At 38.7% G+C, this 21,841-nt stretch overlaps 1 protein-coding gene across 1 annotated transcript; it reads left to right on the top strand.

Annotated features, from left to right (window-relative positions):
- The first annotated feature begins 1,235 nt into the window (after nucleotides 1-1,235).
- On the top strand, nucleotides 1,236-16,448 carry sigirr (single immunoglobulin and toll-interleukin 1 receptor (TIR) domain). Its single transcript, XM_079810107.1, has 9 exons — nucleotides 1,236-1,890; nucleotides 5,103-5,307; nucleotides 10,351-10,478; nucleotides 10,561-10,701; nucleotides 10,794-10,937; nucleotides 12,432-12,534; nucleotides 13,428-13,578; nucleotides 13,659-13,836; nucleotides 16,022-16,448. Exons 1-9 carry the CDS (start codon nucleotides 1,833-1,835, stop codon nucleotides 16,192-16,194), a joined length of 1,281 nt encoding a protein of 426 aa, XP_079666233.1. The 5' UTR covers nucleotides 1,236-1,832; the 3' UTR covers nucleotides 16,195-16,448.
- Nucleotides 16,449-21,841: the final 5,393 nt, after the last annotated feature.

Genomic DNA, 21,841 nt, shown 5'->3' with positions numbered 1-21,841 from the left:
AAATTTAAAAGTAAATTTCTTACTTAAGTTTCTTTTTCATCTCTGTTTTTTGTGTTTATTTAAAACAAGACAAATCTGATATTATTTGGTATAATATATATCTTATATCTGTTATTTAACAGTTGAGATCGTTCTTTAATGCTGATCTAACAGCAGAAGACACGAGCCAGGTTTAAATCCTATTTGCGCAGATGGGGTGCGTTGTAACACTGCGTACAATGAGCCCCTATTAGAACTACGCTATTATATTCTATACTTTTATGAATTCTTTTGAGAAACCATGAGAAAAGGGTGAATAAAGACTGAGAGTCAATGTTCAGAAGTTATTAATTATTATTATGTGTTTAACTATGCTGTTTAGTATGTAGCGATGTGTTTGTTGTCAAACTCAAAAATTAGTATATTTTTAATGATTAAAAAATGGCATTATTTTATATTTAATAATTATATTTTATTGACAAAATATTTTAATTTTTTTTATTATATCAGGTAACATTTTAAGCTGTCATTTGGTCATGTTACAATGTACCCCACCTACGGGGCATGTTGTCACATTTCACTTCCATTCTTTCGGGGTAAATCAAGAAAAAAGTATACACTGTGTTAATGAAACAAAACCACATAATTGTACTAGACATGTGGGAAATTAATGTGGGAAAAAACAAATACTCTGAACCCCAAGTGAATTTACACAAACTGAGACAGTCAAAAAGCGTTAGGTTGTGCCCCGCTCTCCCCTAATGTGTCCCGTAGGTCAAACAAATAGGGCTGGGCAACGAACTGAAGCTCCTCTGACATTTCGCTTGAAAATTTCTCGTTTTACTTCTAATCTGTTACCAGTGTTTTATTTTGCTCTATCCACGTTTCCGCATTTGTGATTACGTCATGCGTCAGGTCAGAGGTCACTCTTTTGCCGTAAAATTGATGTGATATTTTATATTATAAAGTTTTTTAAAATATGGATATTTTTCTTACACAAACGCATCGCTTTGCTTCAAAAAGATTACTTTTATGATGGATGGATGCACTTTTTGGGCTTGAAAATCTGAACACCCATTCACTGCCATTATAAAGCTTGGAAGAGCAATTTTTTTTTTTTTAATAAATCTCCGATTGTGTTCATCTGAAGAAGTCATATTACGCCTAGGATGGCTTGAGGGTGAGTAAATCATGGGGTCATTTTCATTTTGGAGTGAAATATCCCTTTAAGAACCCACTGATGTTTTAATTTCCATAGGCCAATGCAAGTGAATATTTAAGCTGGTCACCATTTTCCACCCCAAAAACTTAAGTGAACTCACTGCTTCTTGTCAGATAGATAGGCTAGCCTACTCTCACAGATCACCCACATCTGCAGATGAACGCGTTCTTGCGTCCTGTCGTCGATATTTTTCATCTGTGTGGCTACAAATGCGTCGCGTTTTGCAGTTGTTGACGCGTCTATGGATTGCGTGTCTGGTTAAAAATAGTTAAACCTTTAAAACGCACCTCGAGACTCTTGTACTCTGCGTTTGGGTCCATTTCATTGCCCCCTTACAGGCAATGGTTTATACTCTTATATAAACGCCCGTTTACCTGCTCAAAGAGACGCGCAGGTGAACAGGATCACGTGACCCTGTATTCTCCGTACAGTACAGATTCAAGGCGACAGTCAGACTCGGTGGAACCGATGCGAACCTTCCGCGTTTATGCAGCTGGTCAGCGAGACATGACACGCGCTGCTGGCAACATCTACAGTCTCTGTTTCACGGTTAAAGTGCGTTTGTGAACTTCTTGACTAACTGTTTTACACGTACACTCTTTCATGAAAGGATTTATCAGAAGACTGCGATATGTGGCGTTGTCATTTGATCCTGTATCTGACATGTCTCGCGTATACTCAGTCAGCGGGTAAGAATATCTATCTATCTATCTATCTATCTATCTATCTATCTATCTATCTATCTATCTATCTATCTATCTATCTATCTATCTATCTATCTATCTATCTATCTATCTATCTATCTATCTATCTATCTATCTATCTATCTATCTATCTATCTATCTATCTATCTATCTATCTATCTATCTATCTATCTATCTATCTAGCTTTTACTCTGGTGAATATGAGTGTATTTTAATGTATAGATAAACTTTAAAGTTTCTATCTACACAATTACATTTTGTACTTTACTTGTGTACATTTTGTACTGATATTGTCCCTCCTGTAAAACATTTTTTAACACATTGACTTTTTGTGGGTAAGTTGTCACATTGAAAACCTATTAAGGCTTTAGTAGTAAAACAATTAACCTATATACATGTGACATGAAAATACTCTCACTCATGACAATACACGCTTCAACCTTTATGTATCACTGTAGGGTTATTGTCTTCACTTGTTTATGCAACACAAATATAATGATGTCCTGATGACCCCTTATGTTGAAGCTGTTTTTCCGGTTAATATTGCTCATGACGTCCATGCAAGCATTCATCCAGCACCTTGTTTGTCTACCAGAATAAAAAAAAAACGGGAACTTTGTACCTGGTAACGGCCTGTTTAACACAGCCGCTCCTGATTAATGATTGAATGAAGTTTCGGGCTTCAGTGCAGAACAATAATCTTACTCTAACATTACACAGATCTTAATACTGGAGACATAGTGATTATTACAGTATTGACGGATCAATTCTTATAACCAAAGGCATTAATAATCAACCAGAACATAATGAATTAGTAATAAACCTGTTATAACCTAAATGATCAGTTATTTCGAGTTTAAAGTTCTATCAAGCGCATTCAAACAGAATTATGCTTTTGTCAAACCTGTTATCAATATGATTCACAAACCACTCTTCCACCTATATGAACGTACAGCATGTTGACTTTGTGTGTGTGTGTGTGTGTGTGTGTGTGTGTGTGTGTGTGTGTGTGTGTGTGTGTGTGTGTGTGTGTGTGTGTGTGTGTGTGTGTGTGTGTGTGTGTGTAAAAGCACCTCATGACCCTCATATGATTCACCTGCACGGGTAAAAGTGGCCATAAAAAAGAGCAATCCAGTGTAAATTTGTTCTGGAACAGTCAATATTTGCTCTCATAACATTGTTGTTTTCCCCCTCTGCCGTTCTTTTCCTCCCTAACTTTCAATCATTAGTATTTACGTTTAGTTTACTTTACATTTTTGACTAAAGCTAGTGTATAATAGATATGTATATCACTGTGTGAATTGCCTGGGAATTGAATCCTTGACAATAGCAACGAGCTCTACCAGTCGAGTTACAGGAACTAGTAATTCCTGCCTGCTTTGAATACACACAAATTTAGTTCTACACTATTATTTTCATGCTTAGCTGCATATCATATGAAGAACTGTTGAATGTCGGCTCTAAGAATTGGTTGAAGGTGGAAACAAATTTCACAATGGATGTACAAAGGACTTCGCATTTTATATTCCCTACAGAAACCATTTTTATTCGATTATTTTCTAGAGCAATTGTCAGGCCTGAAACTCAAGTACACAAGTATGCAAATGCTGTGTTGGCACATTGCAAGAGCCGGCCCCATTCTACATACTTAACCTACTAAACCTAGTGTACTAGTAAATAGGGATGCAATGATGAGAGTATGACAAACAGAAAATCCTTTCAGGATCCCTGGAATCAGTGTTGCAATACCTCAGGCACGGCATTTTTGTAGCATAAACACCATCAAACCAATGAGAGCTACGGATTGTCCAATGTTTCTCTATGGCGCTGAAACCTAAAGATGAAACCGGTCCCACCGCAACTGATACTCAACTGCCATTGGCTCATCAGGGTTCGAGGGGAGGGGCTTACCGATAGGTCAATTGGATAGTCCTTCAACCAATCAGACCACAAGAGGCGTGATCAACGGGCAACGACCCGTCGCTTCTCTATCCGTCATCATGTCAAACCCTCCAATAGCGCGCCAGGTGGATAAGCCAGACTGTGATTGGTTCCCGCAAAAGTCTGACAGAAGCAGTAGAAATGAATGTACAGGTTTCCAGACTGAGCTGCAGGACGAAATCCAATCGCCGGCTGGGTTTACCCAGTCTAGGATTTAGCTAAAACCGTGTTCAGTTTTATCCGAAACAGATGAACATGAATAACGTTTTATTACATTGGTTGTTGTACATATCACAGCAGTTTAGGAATGAAATGTGTTGTTTATGCTAATATACTGACCTTCGGGCTCATTGGATTTGTTATTAAACAGCTCATTTTGGAGGTCTGGGCTAAATTTCCCCTCACTTCCCTTTTCAAAGGCATTTCTTGGAAAGGTGTTTTCCATCACGTCACAGATGAACAACTGTCTTGCGTACCTCGAATCCTCTAAGATTGTATACAGTTAGTGGACTCCAGAAAAAGTGTTTGGTAAAGGTCAAACCAAATGATCTGACATAATTATCTAGCTTGTGACTACCACAGCATGCCCAAAGTTTGTTGGTTGAAGGATTTATGGACCTACTCCCAAACTCTGCCCACATTGGAGTCTTCCAACCGTTTCCCCGGAAATCTACACTTACAATATTTATGTAGGCTTTGATTTCAATTAAACATCAGTGTCCTTAATGGACTCGTCACCAGCCGAGCTTTCAAAAATAACTCTTCATAATGAAGGCCCATTAAATTAACTTTTTATGAACCCGCTTCCATTTTATAGCATAAAATGCCATATCCATGTAGGCAAATGAAGAACATTTTACTCAAACATGATGGGAATATGAAACCGTGCTGATGAGAAAAGCCTCACCTGTGCATCAGACTGGAGTTTCACTCATCTCTCTTGAGATTAGATATCCTCCACAAGACTCAAGCAAGGTTACGCTAATAAAGAAGTCATTGTTTTTAGCGGAGCGCCTTTCATAGCAGCTCTAACTGTATTAAGAATCTAGCTGTTTAGTTGTGACGCAGCTTAAAAAAAGTCACGTTTTATTCATTGTAAAGGCCATTCACACTAAGGACTAACAGATTGATGTTGTGCATTGGTGTGGATGCAAATATAGTTATCATTATAGATATCTTTACAGTTATTGTCCTTGGTATGAACAGGCCCTATGCTCACATATTTCTCATTTTTCTCATCTTCTCTCAAAACAAAGATCCGCTTTGTAGCAGCGCTCCAGAGTTCAAGCATGATCAAACTCAGGCGGCTTTTGGGACGCTTGGCCACATTGTGGTCTTAAAATGCGAAGCCTCCATGGGTTCGACCCGCAAAGATTCAGACTGTGAAGACCACATGGAGTGGATGAAAAATGGCACGCCGCTTACCAACTTCACCATCTACCCTCAAAATATAAAAGACTGGTGGGTATATGATGCAATATAATGCCCAACACTGAGTACTTGTAGCGTATCAGTTATTAATATTGAAAATATTGTAATGTTGCACTGACTGAAAATATATGAAAGAGATTTAGATACTTTAGAATGAGATTAATCTCTATGACTGTGTTTTAGCATTCTGTGCAGGATACACTATATAATTTAGTGCATACTTTTTAAAAAGATTATATGTGTAGGTTTGAAATCAGATTACTATTTTCAAGTAACTAGTAAAGTAACGCATTACTTTTAAATGTACAACATTTTACTTTTTTAAAAAAGTAACGCAAGTTACTTTCTTTTCCTATTTATCGAATGACAGCTCTCTTGTCCCCATGTTGAGAGAAATCGGGAGTAAGTGCAGAGGCATTGCGTGAACATGATGGTTACATGAATATGAACTGTGTGTCGTTATCTGGATGATCCATGACTGTTTTGTGATGGTTGTACTTGAGTCCCTTGTTTGTCTTTGTTGTCTCAGAAAAATCCTTCAAGTCTTGCAAATTCTTCCGTTTTCCAGCATCTTTTGCATATTTTAACTCTTTCCAGCAGTGACTGCATGGTTTTGAGATCCAATTTGAATTTGAAGATCAAGGTAAATTGTACTTAATTTGTCTTCCAGAAAACATGCAAGTATCTTCTTTTGCTTTCGAAGGGCAGTACTAAATGAAAAAAAAAGAAGATTTTTAAACAAATTAAGAAAAAGTGGACATCATCCTGTTCAAAAGTCCCCTGAAGCTCTGCACCCCCCCCCCCCACCGACCATATTGCATCATCATAATCATTTAATACAAATCTAAAAGTTGTGCAGCACAAAACTAGACACATAAGGTATCTTTTGAAAGATTAGAACCTCAGCTTGCTTCTTGATAACCCAATCACTTTTGCATTTATGTTACATAAAAGAAGATAATCAGGTCTGAATTCGACCCCCACCTTATATATATATGTGTTTTTTGTTTTTTTTGTTTTCAAAATGTAGGCTATTTAATTGAGGTAGCCTATATATATACACGTCAATCTCAATTAAATAGCCTACATTTTGAAAATAAAAAATATAAACGAATAATATATTTAACGAATATATAACGAATTTATATATATAATATAGGCTATATAAAAAAAAAATATATATAGGCGTGCGTGCGTGTATAGCCGCCACCCCAACCACCGCGGCACTGCACAGTTGCACTGCCGTGTTATATTTCGTTCTCCCTTCTCTTTCTTTAATATTAAATGCTGTTTGAATTTCCAAGATAGAAACGATTTCTTGCCCTGGCTCTGTTGTTCTGGCTCCATCTCTATCTCTAGCTCCCGCTGCTCCTCTCCGACTCCTGATCACGCAAACTGTGCATTTTTTCGTTTTCATATTGGGGCGTTCTGAGAAATGCATTGAGTTGCCTTAATTTATTTAGAGAGCAAATAAACTCATGAAACAGAGAAGTATGGTTAATGTTATCCATTGATTTCAACAATGTAACTGTATTCTAAATATCAACTATTTAAATTGTAACTGTAACGGAATAAAGTTACTCATAATATGTATTCTGAATACGTAATGCCGGTACATGTATTCCGTTAATGCCCAACACTGAAAACGAACTATTAAAGCACTAAGACATGGGAGCAGTATAGCTAACATTCACATTTGATTATTTATCGCAAGTCATATCGTCATCGCAATATTAAACAATGTTATCGCACATCGCAGCTTTTCCTCATATCGTGCAGCCCTAGTCATATTCCTGTTCGGATTACTACCTCGTTGTGGAGCTACTACCCTCAAAGACCATACCAGCTCGTTCCTTAGGCTGTTTTCTTCAAAATGAGACTATTTTCACGTGTCTATGAGCAAGCATGGCCAAACGACACTGTAATTTGTCACCGATGTCCAGATCAAAACATGTAATGCGGACAAATAGTCTTATTATCCTTAGTTTTGATCTTCTTTGTTCGCTGCGATTTTTTAATGACGTCATCACGTATTGCGTCATACTTCCAAAAAGCTATCTTGCTATCTTGCGATCATGCTTCTAGACCAATCAGAGCCCGAGATCTCCCTTTTTGGAAGGAGATATCAAGACAATTATTTTCCCCCTGTTTAATGCCAACTAGTGGAATCAACAGAAACTTTCTGAAGGGATATAGACCAAACAGATTAAAAATGATACATTTTCAAATAACAAATTAATTAAAAAATAAATCAAAATTTGACCTTTTTATATATGTTTATCATAAAATTGTGAATAAATACAATAGAATATATGCAATATTCCACCACTGTGTTAAAATGTAGAGTGTTTTCTATAAAATGAGAATTTTTTTTTATCAATCTACTCCAATGTATGTTAGTAGGGTGCTCTTTTAAATTCAGATATGTCTAATTCTCAAAAAAATTAAAAATATGCTGCAGAGCTGAAGTGGTTAATGCATCGTGTTTCCTCCTGGAGCATCAGTGAACGTTTGAAACTTTTTTAATAGTTGTGTTTGAGTCCCTCAGTGTGAAAAGATGGATCTCAAAATCATACAGTCCCTGCTGGAGAGGGTTCAAATATGCAAAAGATGCTGAAAAACTGAACACTTTGCAGGACCTGAAGGATTTTTCTGAAGAACATTGGGCAGTTTAACTGCTCAGGACAAACAAGAGACTCGGAGAACAACCATCACAAAACAAAACAAAAAATATGGACGTAGTATCCATGACGTCACCCATAGGTTTCTGAAGAGAGTTTTTGAACCCTCAAGTTGGCCATTGCCATCTTGGCAGTGCGTTGGTTGTTGTTTTTTGTTTTTATCGTTAACACTCCAGAAATGTACTTCAGCATATGATATATAGCTTAATCATCCACAATTTAGGATACAGTATTAAAAAATTGTTATATCAAGTTGTTTCCTAACTGGCTGTCTACCGAGTCCGACACATTGGCGTAACATTTTAATCATATCAGTTTTGATCAGAACAATGCACTGTGGCTTTAAAGGGTTAGTTCAACCAAATTCTGTCATTAATTACTCACCCTCATGTCGTTCGACACCCGTAAGAACTCCGTTCATCTTTGGAACACAAATGAAGATATTTTTGTTGAAAGCTGATGGCAGAGAAAGGCTTCAGACAGGCCTCCATTGGCATTCAGTACATTTACACTCACAAGACCCATAAAAGGCACTTAAAACGTTGTTACAAAGTCCATCTCACCACAGTGACTCTACAATAATTTTACGATGCGACAATAGTTTTTGTGCGCAAAAAAAATCTAAATAACGACTTTATTCAACCTCTTCTTGTCTTCCGTGTGTGCCTCCACGACGCATGCACGAGAATATGATGTAGCGCCGGGGTTCGGGAATCCATGAAATGCACACTTTAACCCCATTTTGAGAACTACGCCGAGACCTAAAGCACGATCAATGTAGAATTCAACAGCTTAGATACGCGCGTCTTCCTCTGATTGTAAACAAATCACTTCTGGGTCATGTGTCCGAACGCCGGATCTGCATCATATTCTCGCGCATGCGTCGTGGAGGCACACACGGAAGACAAGAAGAGGTTGGATAAAGGTGTTATTTAGATTTTTTTTTGCGCACAAAAACTATTGTCGCATCGTAAAATTATTGTAGAGCCACTGTGGTGAGATGGACTTTGTAACGACGTTTTAAGTGCCTTTTATGGGTCTTGGGAGTGTAAATGTACTGAATGCCAATGGAGGCCTATCTGAAGCCTTTCTCAGCCATCAGCTTTCAACAAAAATATCTTCATTTGTCTTATGGGTGTCGAACGACATGAGGGTGAGTAATTAATGACAGAATTTTCATTTTTGGGTGAACTAACCCTTTAATTTAGCTGACCTGATTAACAACTTTCACCATGAAGTGTTCCGTGTGTTTCACAATCATCATATGACATCCAGCGCTGTGAAAAAACAACAACACTGCCATAAGTTTTTGCCCAAACTTCAAAGGCATCTTTAAATTATTAAAACTAGAAGCATATCTTAACTTTTAAATGTTACATTTATCATGTGAACTACTTATATACAACATGTTATATGCATGTGTGTATGAGACAGAGGGGAACACGGTCGCATTTGCAGCAGATATGCTACCTATCATAAATCAAAGCATGAGACAGACAGGGGTCGGAGGAGAACACCGGAAAATGTGACAGAATGGACAATATTTGTCTGTATTTGCAATACACGAGCCGTGGTTCAGCTGCGCGAGACAAACGCTGCCTGTGTGTGTATGCGCAACGGGCGCGCGCGGCTCCCGCTCTCCGCACTGCATCTGCCCTGCCTGCTATACGTCGCTGGCGTACAACTCCGGGCAGCCTTCCTTATCTCTCCCACTTGCATTTGTACACGTGACGTGACCTGCAGCACTCCACTTTTACTTTACTGTATGTCCACACACACACACACACACACACACACACACACCTCTTATTTCGCGCAAAAAGGACACCCACTGTCTGAGGTAACATACGGGCACGAGGATACATTGCGCATGCGTTGAACCGTGCGACGCACACACTCCGAACCGAGACAAGCGAACCGAACGGTTCGGTTTTTTTCCATGTACCGTGCCACCCCTAGTATAGACCAAAAACACAATTTGTACCAGGCTGTAAACATGTGTTTTATTCTGCTGTAAAGTTGGGCATTTTAACATGGAGCTCAATGAGATTCTGCTCCCTTCTGGAGCCTGTCTCTAGCGGCCAGTTGATGAATTGCAGTTTTAAGTCACTTCCGTACTGGCTTCAAGAGAAACTGGGCGAGGTTGCCACTTGATGTAAAGCACACAGATATGCTGCTGCTGCAGAAACAAAATCCCATAGCAGATCTAGACAGGTGGAGCTGGGGAAGGTGGAGCAAACACAGCAAACACTGTACCAGACTATTTAAAGGTTGAGCAAGCAATCTCATTGGCTGCAGGACCAGCAGAGGCTTCAGTTTGTGCCATGTGGTAATGATTTGGTAATGGAGCCTGAACCATGTAGAGTTTCATGACTATCCAAACACTTGGCAGGTACACTGATGAGAGTCACATCATTAAGAGCAGTGATCTAACACTGACCCTGAGAGATCGGGCTGATTTTGGTGTGTATTTCTGCGTGGTGAGGAACAGCACGGCGCAATTCAACGTAAAAGAATACAGTAAGAAACAAGCATATAAAGTGTAATTCTTCTCTGCAGTTCTGTGTATATGTTCAATTTTAACCCTTTTTTTAAATCCCAGAATACCCAAGTCACAGCGGAGCAGTGGTTGCGTCGGTGGTCATGTTGGTTGCACTCGCTCTTTCAGGGGTGGTCTATTCCAAGTGCCAACTCAACTTTAAACTGTGGTATAAGAACATTTATGGAGAGTATGAGCTTAACGGTAAGTCTATCTGTATATTGTTCATTAAAGCTTTTTATAATCTTTCATAACATTGCATTTTCATTTCATAAAGATGTTTTGCTGTTTCTCAGATGGCAAAATGTACGACGCCTACATCTCATATGTCAACAATGAGAATGACAGGAAGTTTGTCAATTTTATCCTGAAGCCTCATTTGGAGAACAAGTACAGTCATAAGCTTCTACTCAACGACACAAACATCCTTCCTGGAGCCGGTAAATCTTACAGCTATATTTAGATTTATATAGGCATTGGGTTAAATCATTACTCCAGTCTTCAGTGTCACATGATCCTTCAGAAAACATTCTAATATGATGATTTGCTGCTCAAGAAACATCTCTTTTTCGAGATTCTTGATGAATAGAAAGTCCAAAAGAACAGCATTTATTTGAAACAGAAATCTTTTGTAACATTATCAATGTCTTTACTGTCACTTTTGATCAATTTAATGCGTCCTTGCTGAAAAATGTGTTGATTAATTTATGGATTTGGCAGACACTTTTATGCAAAGTAACTTACACTGCATTCAAGGTGCACATTTTATTAGTTGCCTAGGTAAATGCACTATTTCTTCAACCCTTAAATGCATGAATGTTTTGCCAATCGTTATTATATATTTGGGTCTTTAGCGACCCGGATCTATGTCTAACACGGATGTATCTGATAATATAATGTCGTGATAATATATAAAACTCTCCTGATATTAGAGTAACAATTAAATAAGAATAAATTAAAGCATATTTTGTTACATTTTGGAGCTTGGAAGGGTTCAGTTTGAGCAGATGTTTTATACCATCATCACTGTCCTCGTCAGAGCTCATTTCCCAGTACATTCAGCATCTCACACATATTCTCAAAACTATCATTCTCAACATCTTTAAAATCAATATCTTGATCGCTGACAGCTTCTTCACCTGATCCACCATCAAGTGACAGTGACAGTAATATCTGATTGCGTTCAGTTGCTCTGCAGTAAATCTCTGAAATATTTCAAGTTTTGCTGATGATTCTTCCTATTCTTTTGTTTTCTGCCTGCCTAACTATGAGTGAAACGTCACTTCGTCATTGTGTATCAGACATTGCCACCTTGTGTAATAAAGGTGAATTGCACTTATTCAGTCATCAACGATTCAGGGCCCTATCGTACACCACGCCAGGCACGACACAAGTGTTTTTTGCTAGTTTCAGTTCCGCTCACAAAATCCCCCATGTAAATAGCAAATCCGCCATGGCGCATTGGCTTTTAAAGGGAATGGGAGATAAGACACTGATTGGTTTATTGCATGTTATGCCAAAACACACCCATGAATCATTAAGACACTAGGCACAACCCTTTTGAACCATGCATCTGGCATGTTTTTTTCGTCGCTAAAATAGCAAAAGTGGATCTGACACGCCCTAAGTGCACCTGTGCCATGCGCTCAGATCATTAAAATAGGGCCCTCAGTTATTGTTTTGCAGAAAAATTGACTTACACTGTAACGCCCCTATACAATTTTTACAAAAAATGAATGGGAAAACAGACATTCTTTTATAATTTTTTTTTTCTAGTTATATTGTTTATAATGAATTGATTCAGCAATACTAAGAAGGTTGATATCTAACATTAAAAAATGATGAGGAAAAGGGTTGTAAATGATGTCACTAAAGACCCGAGGCATGCGTTTAAGGGTTAAAAGCACAACGTGTATTGTGTCTTATTTCCTCAGAGCCGTCTGCAGAGCTGCTGATGAACATTAGCCGCTGTCGACGGCTGATTGTGGTGCTTTCTCAGTCATACCTGGAGCAGGAGTGGTGCACGACCAACTTTAGGTATCATTTTACGTGTTTCTTGTTTGGACTTCTTTGGTTTGAGTTAGTTTCCTGTTTCCTGTTTCTGTTTTGTAGTCTTTTGTAGTTGGTTTGGATCCCCTCATTACTACCGATTGTTTGCATCTGTCTTGTTAATCTAGTTTTCCCTGTGTATATAAGCCCCAAGCTGCGTCCAAAATTTACTTTGTGACCGTTAAAAAAGCGTATTCTATATAGCATGAATACGTGAAATATGAGAATAATGTAATATATAATTCAGACTGACATCAGCCATGTTGTCACTGGTGTCGCTTCACTTCCATTCATAAATCCTCTCCCGTGGCCTTATGGGATAGTAAAGTGTCCATTGAATGCACACTTCAGAACCTCTGAACGTAGTTGGTCATTGTAGTTGGTTTTATGAATACTGTGAATTCAGACATTTTCTCCGATATATTGTATGGAAGTAGACATATTCGGATACAGCGCCAGTGTTTGCTGTGTTAGTTGGTCAGATGTTTCTCATACTCTTGTATTCCTGCCCTTCGTGGTCCCTGGTTTTCCTGTTTTATTTAAATAGACATGGTTTGGCTTGCTGCCGTAGTCAGTTACATTACAGTACATAATTTGATTGTTTTAGTGTAAAGAAAAAAAAAATCTGTAACTTTCATCAAAACATAATAATTTTCACTGACTCGGAAACAACTTTTCTGTGCTGCTGATGTAACTAGAGCCATGTGGGCAAGGAAAAATAATATTAACCAGTACATTTGTAATGTAACGCTTCCACCCTCTCACAACCCATGCTATATTTTTATTACATTGTATTTATTTGATGTTATTAAGTATATTTGTTAAAAATATGTTTGCTTGATGATATGAGCTTTACTCTTGTATGCTGTTTTAATGTTCAGACAGGGTCTATGGCACCTGATGGATCTGTCGAGGAGACCCATTTTCATCATATTTCAGTCGCAGCAGAAGCAAATAAGCCAGGACATCAGTCAACAGCTGAGACAACACCAACCTCGAATCACAATCATCACCTGGGGCGCACATTCCATGGTGAGACCCTCACAATGTTCAATAAATCTCTGAGATTTAGGGTAAACAGAAACCTAATCAATCTCTTTCCCTTCTCACAGACCCCCTCTTCAGGGTTCTGGAAGGAGCTTGCGTTGGCAATGCCGCGCAAGCTGACATTTCACAGGGAATCGGCGGGCGATCCGCAGACTTTGTTGCATGGCGATAAAGATCCGATGCTCACGCAGCAGCCCGATTACCTGGACTGCAGACCGGACCCAGATCCAGCAGGAGACCTGGGTATGAAACCTGCTTCTTGAATCAAAAGAGTTTTTCTTGAGTGTCATTCCAACAATGATATATAAAGTCATCATTTAAAATTTAACCAAAATTTCATTCTCTGTCACCATTTATTAATTTACTTTTTTATTCTGTGGAACACAAAATAAGATATATATCAAAAATAGCTTATTTTTGATTGAGCTATCCTTTTAAGACAACTTTACTACAGTTGATAACCCTGTAAAGAAAGCCTACTGTATCATATTTGAGGTACATTTCTAAGGCTTTCAAATTATCAATTAGGATTGATAGTTTATACTTTTTAGCAAGTAAAAGTTATTTTAGTATGATTCTAAAACCTCCACCTTCAGTGTCTTTTTGCTGTAAAATATTTTTATAAAGTAAATTTAAGAATAACTTTTAAAATGTTAGTAATATTTTGAGATGAACACTTGTTGGACTGAAGCAACATTGGTTTACTTGATTATCCATACATAATTCTTTAGAAAAATCATGTTAAAATGTGAGTATCAAATATAACACATCAGACTTTTGAGGAATGTATATTGTTAATTAATATATATATATATATATATATATATATATATATATATATATATATATATATATATATATATATATATATATATATATATATATATATATATATATATATATTAGTGCTGTCAATTGATTTAAAAAAAAACAAATCGCACATTTTTTCTGTAATTAATCGTAATTAAAAACATCATAGTTTTTAATATTTTTATGTTGTAATATTTTCACAGTTACTCTCCAAATTAATGTAAAAACGAATTAAAGACAGTATATTTTAAATATTTGTTGTAATGGCATCTTTTTATGAATGAAGGTCAGTGTAACTTAGTGAAAACTTATCACACAAAACAAATAACATTCATCATTACCAATTATTCAGTTATTTGTATTTACTGAATACCGAATTGTATTCAATGTCACAATATTAGTTTTTTTAGCATGAGACTAATTACAAAAACATTTAAAAATAGTAGTCGAATTTTTTGATAATTTAAAATATAATAGGCCTTTGTAGTGTGCCTTTGTTGCTTACATTCTAAATAAACTAAAACTAAATATGTTTATTTTGTCCTGTTGCTTAGCTCTCTCAGTCACATACCTGAGGCTCATTCATTATGCAGCTCATTATACGGCTCGTTATGCGGTTCTTTTGTCTCTCAGGTGTGATTCACAGCATTATTCATGATCATTCACACCCCTTCGCATACAGCCTTTGTAAAGAAAAAGTATCTTACAAAATGTAAATCAATATATTGTTTTATGTGAATGAGCAGGCACAATGATTCTCACATCAGTTTGAAGCAAAAACTCTAGGCAAATACACCCATAAGTCAAAAGTCTTGTGGACACATATCTATTGTGTGTTGTGTGTTTTGAGGCCTTAATTCAGTGACAGTGATTTTTAGTTTTAAACGTGATTCTCTCAAAAATGCAAGCATGTACATACATGTTGCTCTCATATTATGGTAGCCCAGTTTGTGCTGAACACAAAGTAATGACACTTGTGGTCGGCATTACTGGGAACGCCCACAAAAACGTCATATTCGCCATATGCGGTGAGGGGAAACAAGCCGTTAAAATGAATGCATGTAGACCTTGTTAGACGCTTTATCTTTACTCTTTGTAATGATTTATTTTTGCTTGGTGCAGTCCCGAAAAGTTTCCATGTGGCGTTCTGCACCTCTAGTAAGTTATCTGAAGTTTTAGAGTAAAGATAAAGTGTCTAACAGGAAATATACAGAAATTGAATAAAGTTATCAAACAGTCTGCACTGCATAAATAATAAGTTAAATATAGATTAATCCTTATTAAGGCCTACTAACAGTATTTCTGTTTTTCCAGTATTCAATTTTAAGAAATGTTGAGCCATCCATACATTAAGATCATGTAGGTAAGATGTTAAAGAGGATGAAAAACGGGGAGGAAAAACAGAATTGGGCTGTGCAGTAAAATAGATTTGCATATCATCGCGTAACTGTGGAAATTAAGACCATAGCGCCGAATGTTCGACCCAGAGGAAGCATGTAAATTAAAAATCGAAGTGGACCAAGAATAGATCCTTGAGGCACTCCATAGAAAAAAAGTGACAGAGCGAGATTTGTATTTATCAATGCTAATGAGCTGTTGCAATGTGTTTACCTCACAGGTTTGCGTTTGCCCATCTACAAGACCCTTCCCTCCAAAGCTCCGGTGCTTCCTGCAGGTCCAGGTGTGACGGATGAACCCAAACCCCAAGAGATAGATGTGTCTGACCTCGGCTCGAGGAATTACGCCGCCCGCACAGACTTTTACTGCCTGGTCTCGGAGGACGATATATGAGACACACACTCCAGTTCCTTTTTGCACTTTTAAGTCACTTTCCCCCAATGATTTCATGTTACTGTCACTGTTTTCTTAGTTATTTTATCTACACCTGTAAAGTTTTGCATGCACACTTCATGTTTTTATGCAAAATGTTTAATAACATTTCATGTATAGTCATAGGGACTTTGATTGTGTATATATTTTAATAAAGTTGTGGGGTCCATGTTTTATTTGATTTTGACTTCATTATAACACCACCCCTACGTCTGAATATGCCTGCTTCCCTACTGTATACATCGTGCTGAATTATTAGGCACGTTGATTTTCTGATCATAATTTACCAATTGCAAACCGCATTAATCTTAATAACTACTATTATTTTTGTATATCATTTATAAGTGATATATAATTGTTGATGAAGGTTGGAAATGGAAAACACCTTATATTCAGGTGTGCAGAATTATTAGGCACGTTTTCTTTTAAGGATAAAAAGAGATTTAACTCAGACTGAAAAGTCAAAAATGATTAAATGCCCATGAGAAGGATACAATACTAATGCAATACTAGAAATTGCAGTTAAGACGTGACCATTGGACAGTGAAATGTTCATTTGGTCAGAAAGGTCAGACAAAATCACACATGTTAACTGCACAAGAATTAAGTGTGAAACCATCAGGAACCCTTTAGTCTCCAGCGCCATTTTCCAGAACTGCAACCTACCTGGAGTCTCCAGAAGTGCAAGGTGTCAGGATCTCAGAGACTTAAAGGGTTAGTTCACCCAAAAATGAGAATAATGTCATTAATTACTCACCCTCATGCCGTTCCACACCTGCAAGACCTTCGTTCATCTTTGGAACACAATCAAGATATTTTTTGTTGAAATCAGATGGCTCAGTGAGGCCTGCATAGCCAGCAATGACATTTCCTCTCTCAAGATCCATTAATGTACTAAAAACATATTTAAATCAGTTCATGTGAGTAGAGTGGTTCAATATTAATATTATAAAGTGACGAGAATATTTTTGGCGCTCCGTAAACTAAATAACAACTTATATAGTAATGGCCGATTTCAAAACCGTGCTTGATGAAGCTTCGGAGCGTATTGAATCAGCGGTTTGGAGAGCCAAAATCACGTGATTTCAGCAGTTTGGCGGTTTGACACGTGATTCAAATCATGATTCGACTCGCTGATTCATAACGCTACATGTTATGCTACACGCTACATAACGCACAAGGTCTTACAGGTGTGGAACGGCATGAGGGTGAGTAATAAATTACATTATTTAAATTTTTGGGTGAACTAACCCTTTAAGTTAGGTAAAAAATCCTCAAAAATCACCCCCACTTAATAAGAATCACAAGCTGAAGTGTTGTAAAATACATACGTAGTAAATAGTAGTAATAAATAGTAGTTATTAAGATTAATGTGGGTTGGAATTAGTAAAATGTGTCTGGAAAAAATATGATCTCGGTTACGTATGTAACTCTTGTTCCCTGAAGGAGGGAACGGAGACGTTACGTCCACGTGCCACAACCGCTGGTACGGCCAGCCACGTCTCCTCAGCAGTTAACATAATGTACACACAGCTCCTTATATACCCACGAGGTGGGGCGGAGTTGCACTACGCAAATTCCGCAGACCCATGGCATTGTTTTGCCATTGGCTCGTTTTGTAGAACTCGAAGGTGATTGGCTTCTAAGCGAAACCCCCATTCCGTCAGTCACTGACGTAATGTCTCCGTTCCCTCCTTCAGGGAACGAGGGTTACATATGTAACCGAGATGTTCCCTGAGAGGAGGAAATGAGACATTGTGTCAGTAGTGAAGCTATGTGGAAACACCTTTTCTCAGAAAATACTGAAGCCCTTGAAATCCCGCAGGCGAGAATTCTCCTGTCAATGGAATTCAAGCACTTGAATTAGAGGCTGTTCCTCCGCTCTATAGGGCGGCGCTGAACATCAATCCCTCAGAACCTGGACTGAAGCAGAGCTTAGCTGTCAAAGACTTTGAGCTATGTCACATGGCAGCTTACGCATTGTCTTTTTCCCTCTTCTCAGGGAACCGAGGTTACGTGAGGTAACCAGACTTTCCCTTTCGAGTTCGGTTCTCTCGACATTGCGTCAGTAGATGATTCTATGGGGATCTTATAAAATCCTGCCGTGTTAATAGTAAGGGTCCAGCTCAGCTGTAAGCAAAGCCATTGACCTTAGCTAAAAGTGCTTCACGCAATGGAAGACTTCATAAGCTCAGCGACATAGCGGCCATAAGAGCAAGTTGCACAAACATTAGACTGCTGCAAACACATCGCAGAGGAATAAGACGGCGTCCTTGATTTAACCATACACTCACAGTGTATGGCAGCGGTGATATCGGTGCTGTCATGAACATAATGCAAGCGGGATTCATATAAGTCACTGTATTGGATTGGCACAAACTACTACTATCAAGAAGACCTCCCAGACATGAAAGGACTTGACTGGAGGAAGGCAATTGTTCGATGTCTGGAGAGGCTCTACCCCTGGTCCGTACTACCTTGCCCAGCCAGAAACCCACTGACTGCGAGGAGTCACCCCACCCCAAAATGGAGAGAATGACTCAGCCGCAATGTTAGAGGAGGAGCGGTCAAGCCTGACATTACACCGGAACCTAAGTGGAACCCGTCTGACCAGGTGTGCGAGCCGGCTGTCCCATCCATCGCTGAGGGAGCATGTGTGGAAGTCGAGGGTTTGGATAGGAGCCCCACCCATCACTGAGAGTGAGATTCTTGACTATCATTTAGATTTAACCCAGTATCAGCCTGATTATTCTGTTGTGGACTCACTGGTCCCACCCAACCTCCCTTCCTTCCAGTGGATAGTTGTCTGGCCAGTTCTTTATCTCAGTTGTTTATCTTCCCAGACCCCAGCCACATCTACTGCCCTGTTCAAGTTGTTTCCAATCAGTCCCTCTATGCCTCAATTTCCTCCACTCAGTGATGTGGTTACACTGCGGGCCTACTGTGAGCCAACTCCTACAGGGGATGAGGATCCTGTGGCTCTGCCTCAAGCTTCACATCACATCATTCCACCTCGACCCGTTGCCCTGACTCCTCCACCTGCGCTCCTCCCTCCCGTAATGTCAGCAGTGACCATCGGGCATTCAGCTTCGCTGAGCTCCCCAGGACTGTCAACTCCACTTGGGTAGAAAATCGCTCCACCTTCTCCACGGACCTTCCGGCCGTCGGCTGCTCTCCGGCCCTCCACCCCTACAGCTCCGGCTAGCGCCTCCCTCCCTCAGGCGCCACATCCACCCTCTGTCCCTCCACCTCAGCCTTCCGGATCCCTGCTTCCATCTTGGGTGGGTCGTCGGGACTCTCTCCACCATGGCTCCTCCCTCTGGCAATGCCACCATAAGGTGCTACCTGATTGGGCATCTGGGCATCATCCGGTCTCCATCCACACAAACCATCTATTTACCCCTGGTTACTACCTCCTCAGGTTCCTACCTGCATAAGAGAGCTGACAGTGCGGATGAATCTAATGTTTTGAGGATTAGGATTGCAATCCATCATCAAAATGATAAGTTTAATGATTCCAGCTGCTGTGAGAAAAGACTATAAATGATCTGCCACCTGCAGCATCCTCACATGCGATACTACTAGACGGACTCCTTTATACAGACGTGACGAGATAACGCAAAGATGAGTTTTTTCTGAATTTGCCGGAGAAATCCACCAGTACCCCTCAAATTATAACATTATTATTGGGGTTGGTGGTCCAGTGGGTTAAACCATGGAACTGATACGCAGAAGGTTGCTGGTTCAATCCCAGCTGTCACCACCAGTGTGTCCTTGAGCAAGGCACTTTACTCCATGTTGCTCCAGGGGGATTGTCCCTGTAATAAGGGTATCTGGGTAAGTCGCTTTGGTAAGGGTAAGTCGCTTTGGATAAAAGCGTCTGCCAAATGCATAAATGAAATGAAATTAATTACAAGCTTACCGTTGTGAATCGGGTTAAGGTAAGGAGATTGAACACTGGCTGGTTATGTACTTGCTCAAAAATTGATTTTGGATCATTTTAAACCAAAAAAATTTTCAGACTTTCGAAAGACTTCAGCTTTAATAGGCCATTGTTAACATCTGGCTTGTCTTTAATCCCAGCAGAAGCATTGAAATCAGCGGTTAGCTGGACCCAGACATCTTCTTTTTTTTTTTTATTGTCATGTTATCTGTCCTTTTGTCTTCGATTTTTGTTTCATATTGCTCCATTAATGTAATAAATTTTTTTCATGGCTTGTAAAATTTGAGCTTCTGTTCCGCTGTGCCATTTTCTCAGCCTGCGTGTCAGTTATGCGAATGATCCTTAATAATAACGACAATTTTTTTAAAAATTAAAAGTTCCTTTACTTGCACAAGACCTTCGTAGTCACTGGAAGTGAAACAGTTGCTGTTTAGTTACACTGGATAATTTATGTATTTCCAGGTTTATGAAATCCGCACGCGCTGCCGCAGTGTTTACATTGCCTGCTTGATCAGTAACGGTCTCTTTACGTAGTGAATATAAAGACAGCTGACATTTTATACAAGTTATTTCCTTAATAGGCAAGCGCAATTTATGTAAGAGAGAGTTTCTGGTGGTCAATAGAGAAGGAAATGGAATATTAACATTGTTGCTCTCAATGGCGAATCCATCATGGCGGAGAAAATTAATCGGAAATGGAGGTTTTAACCTCAGGTTAGAATTATAATCCCCGATTTGATAATCTGGGTTTAAAATCAAGTGGTGCAATACAACTCGATTTAAAATAAAGCCTGGATCAACAAATCTTTGATCTTAATTTAATCCTAGTTGGTGCAACCCACCCTTACTGTACAAATATCTGAGATAGTCATTGAACTGTCAACCGCGACGTCACAGAAATAGATACAAAAAAAATCCCATGTCAATTTGATTTTATAATCAATTAATATTTTAAAATAGCTATAATAAATGTGAAAATGCTTTTTAAAAATGTAGCTAGGTTTATATTAGGCTAAATTGCTCAAATGCTTTGAAACGATGCCTATTGTAGGCTATAAAAAAGGGTGACTAGACTTGATTTTCTGTCGTTAAACTTGATCTAGTTTGTCATCACTGTATAAATGAAACTTTGGCTATTGCAAAAAAGTGTTTTGAGCTATTAAAGTGATTAATAGCGATAGTCACTAAACCCCAGCAGCAGAGCCGGCCCAGCCACTAAGCGAACCTTGCAATTGCAAAGGGCCCCGTGGCCAGCAGAGGGCCCCCTAGAGTCATTGCTGAAAAAAAATCATACATCAAAAGTAACATAAAATAAATAAATAAAAATAAAGAAAGAAATGGGCCTACAGTGCTCTTTATCAGGCATCATGATAAGCACAGTTGTTATTTATTTAGTTCTTTATTATGGCGAGTTCCCCGCTAATCTTGACCCCTGACTGACCCTGTGATGTCAGTCACATCATGTCACTCGTCAGTCAGTGACTCCGACGTCGACGATGTCTGACAACAAGAAACGAAAATATCTTTCTGGCCATGAAAAACGACAAAAGAAGAGGCTGGAAGAAGAAAAGAAGCAAGAAGATAAAGGTACGTAAACCTGTAGGCTTAATTTTCCGATACCTATGTATGTATGGATAATCTGCAGTCTAAATATAAGTTAGTCTC

This window comes from Gobio gobio (genome assembly GCF_949357685.1).
Source record: "Gobio gobio genome assembly, chromosome: 25".
In the NCBI taxonomy this organism is placed as follows: domain Eukaryota; kingdom Metazoa; phylum Chordata; class Actinopteri; order Cypriniformes; family Gobionidae; genus Gobio; species Gobio gobio.
The sequence above is the reverse complement of the archived record's forward strand: the minus strand, read 5'-3'. Positions and strand labels throughout refer to the sequence as shown.